Source organism: Volvox carteri (genome assembly GCF_000143455.1).
Source record: "Volvox carteri f. nagariensis unplaced genomic scaffold VOLCAscaffold_59, whole genome shotgun sequence".
Taxonomy (NCBI): Eukaryota; Viridiplantae; Chlorophyta; class Chlorophyceae; order Chlamydomonadales; family Volvocaceae; genus Volvox; species Volvox carteri.
Window position 1 is genome coordinate 182562 of NW_003307602.1, and position 827 is coordinate 183388.

Genomic DNA, 827 nt, shown 5'->3' on the forward strand with positions numbered 1-827 from the left:
GCAGCTACAGCCGCAGCGACAGCACCACGACAGCCATCAGAGCAGCAGCATGCTTCCGTGGCCGTAGCCGCAGCAGCATGCGGTCACACAAGACGAGTCACTCTCATGAGATAAAACCCTAAGAATGAAAATCCCCTTCCTTCCCTCTCATCCCATCCCACCAACTCACTTGTAAAAGTCCCTTAGCAGCTGGTAGGCCGTGTTGAGCTCCCGGCTTGCCCCCTTACTGTCATCATACTTGGATGACTGTTTCAGCAATCACCACCACCACAACCAGCATCGTAACCACGACCACCCTCAGGAGTTTTGATGAAGGAGGAGGAGGGGGAGGAGGGGGACAAGGAAGAAGCGGCAGCGCCGGAGATAGCGGAGACGGAGGCCGAGCGGTCCATTGGATGCGGCGACGAGGCAACGGGTATACGAAGAATGCAGACAGACAGACAGACAGACAGACAGACAGACAGAAGCGGGAAAGCGTGAGGATAAAATGTGATGAGGAGGAGGAAGCACAAGGGGCGATTAGGGCGCATTAGGGAAAGGTTCCAAATGGACCGCATGCGGGAATGCGGGGGGTCACAGGGAGTTCGGGAAGGGTGGGGTGGGGGCCCCGGGGCTCGGAGATACTTCACGCAATAATGATGGTGATGATGATGATGATGATGATGATGATGATGATGATGATGATGATGATGATGATGATGATGATGATGATGATGATGATGATGATGGTGATGATGATAATGATGATGATGATGATGATGATGATGATGGTGATGATGATAATGATAATGAGGAGTAGGAGGCGGAGGAGGCGGGGGACGAACCAA

At 53.1% G+C, this 827-nt stretch overlaps 1 protein-coding gene across 1 annotated transcript in view; it reads right to left on the minus strand.

Annotated features, from left to right (window-relative positions):
* VOLCADRAFT_107151 (uncharacterized protein) overlaps window positions 1-827 on the minus strand; it is a gene marked incomplete at its 5' end in the record, with an annotated part of 22235 nt that overhangs the window by 4778 nt on the left and 16630 nt on the right. Inside the window, one exon of the mRNA XM_002956253.1 lies at window positions 170-246. Within this exon, the coding sequence (XP_002956299.1) occupies window positions 170-246 (77 nt within the window). The remainder of the gene's footprint in view (window positions 1-169; window positions 247-827) is intronic.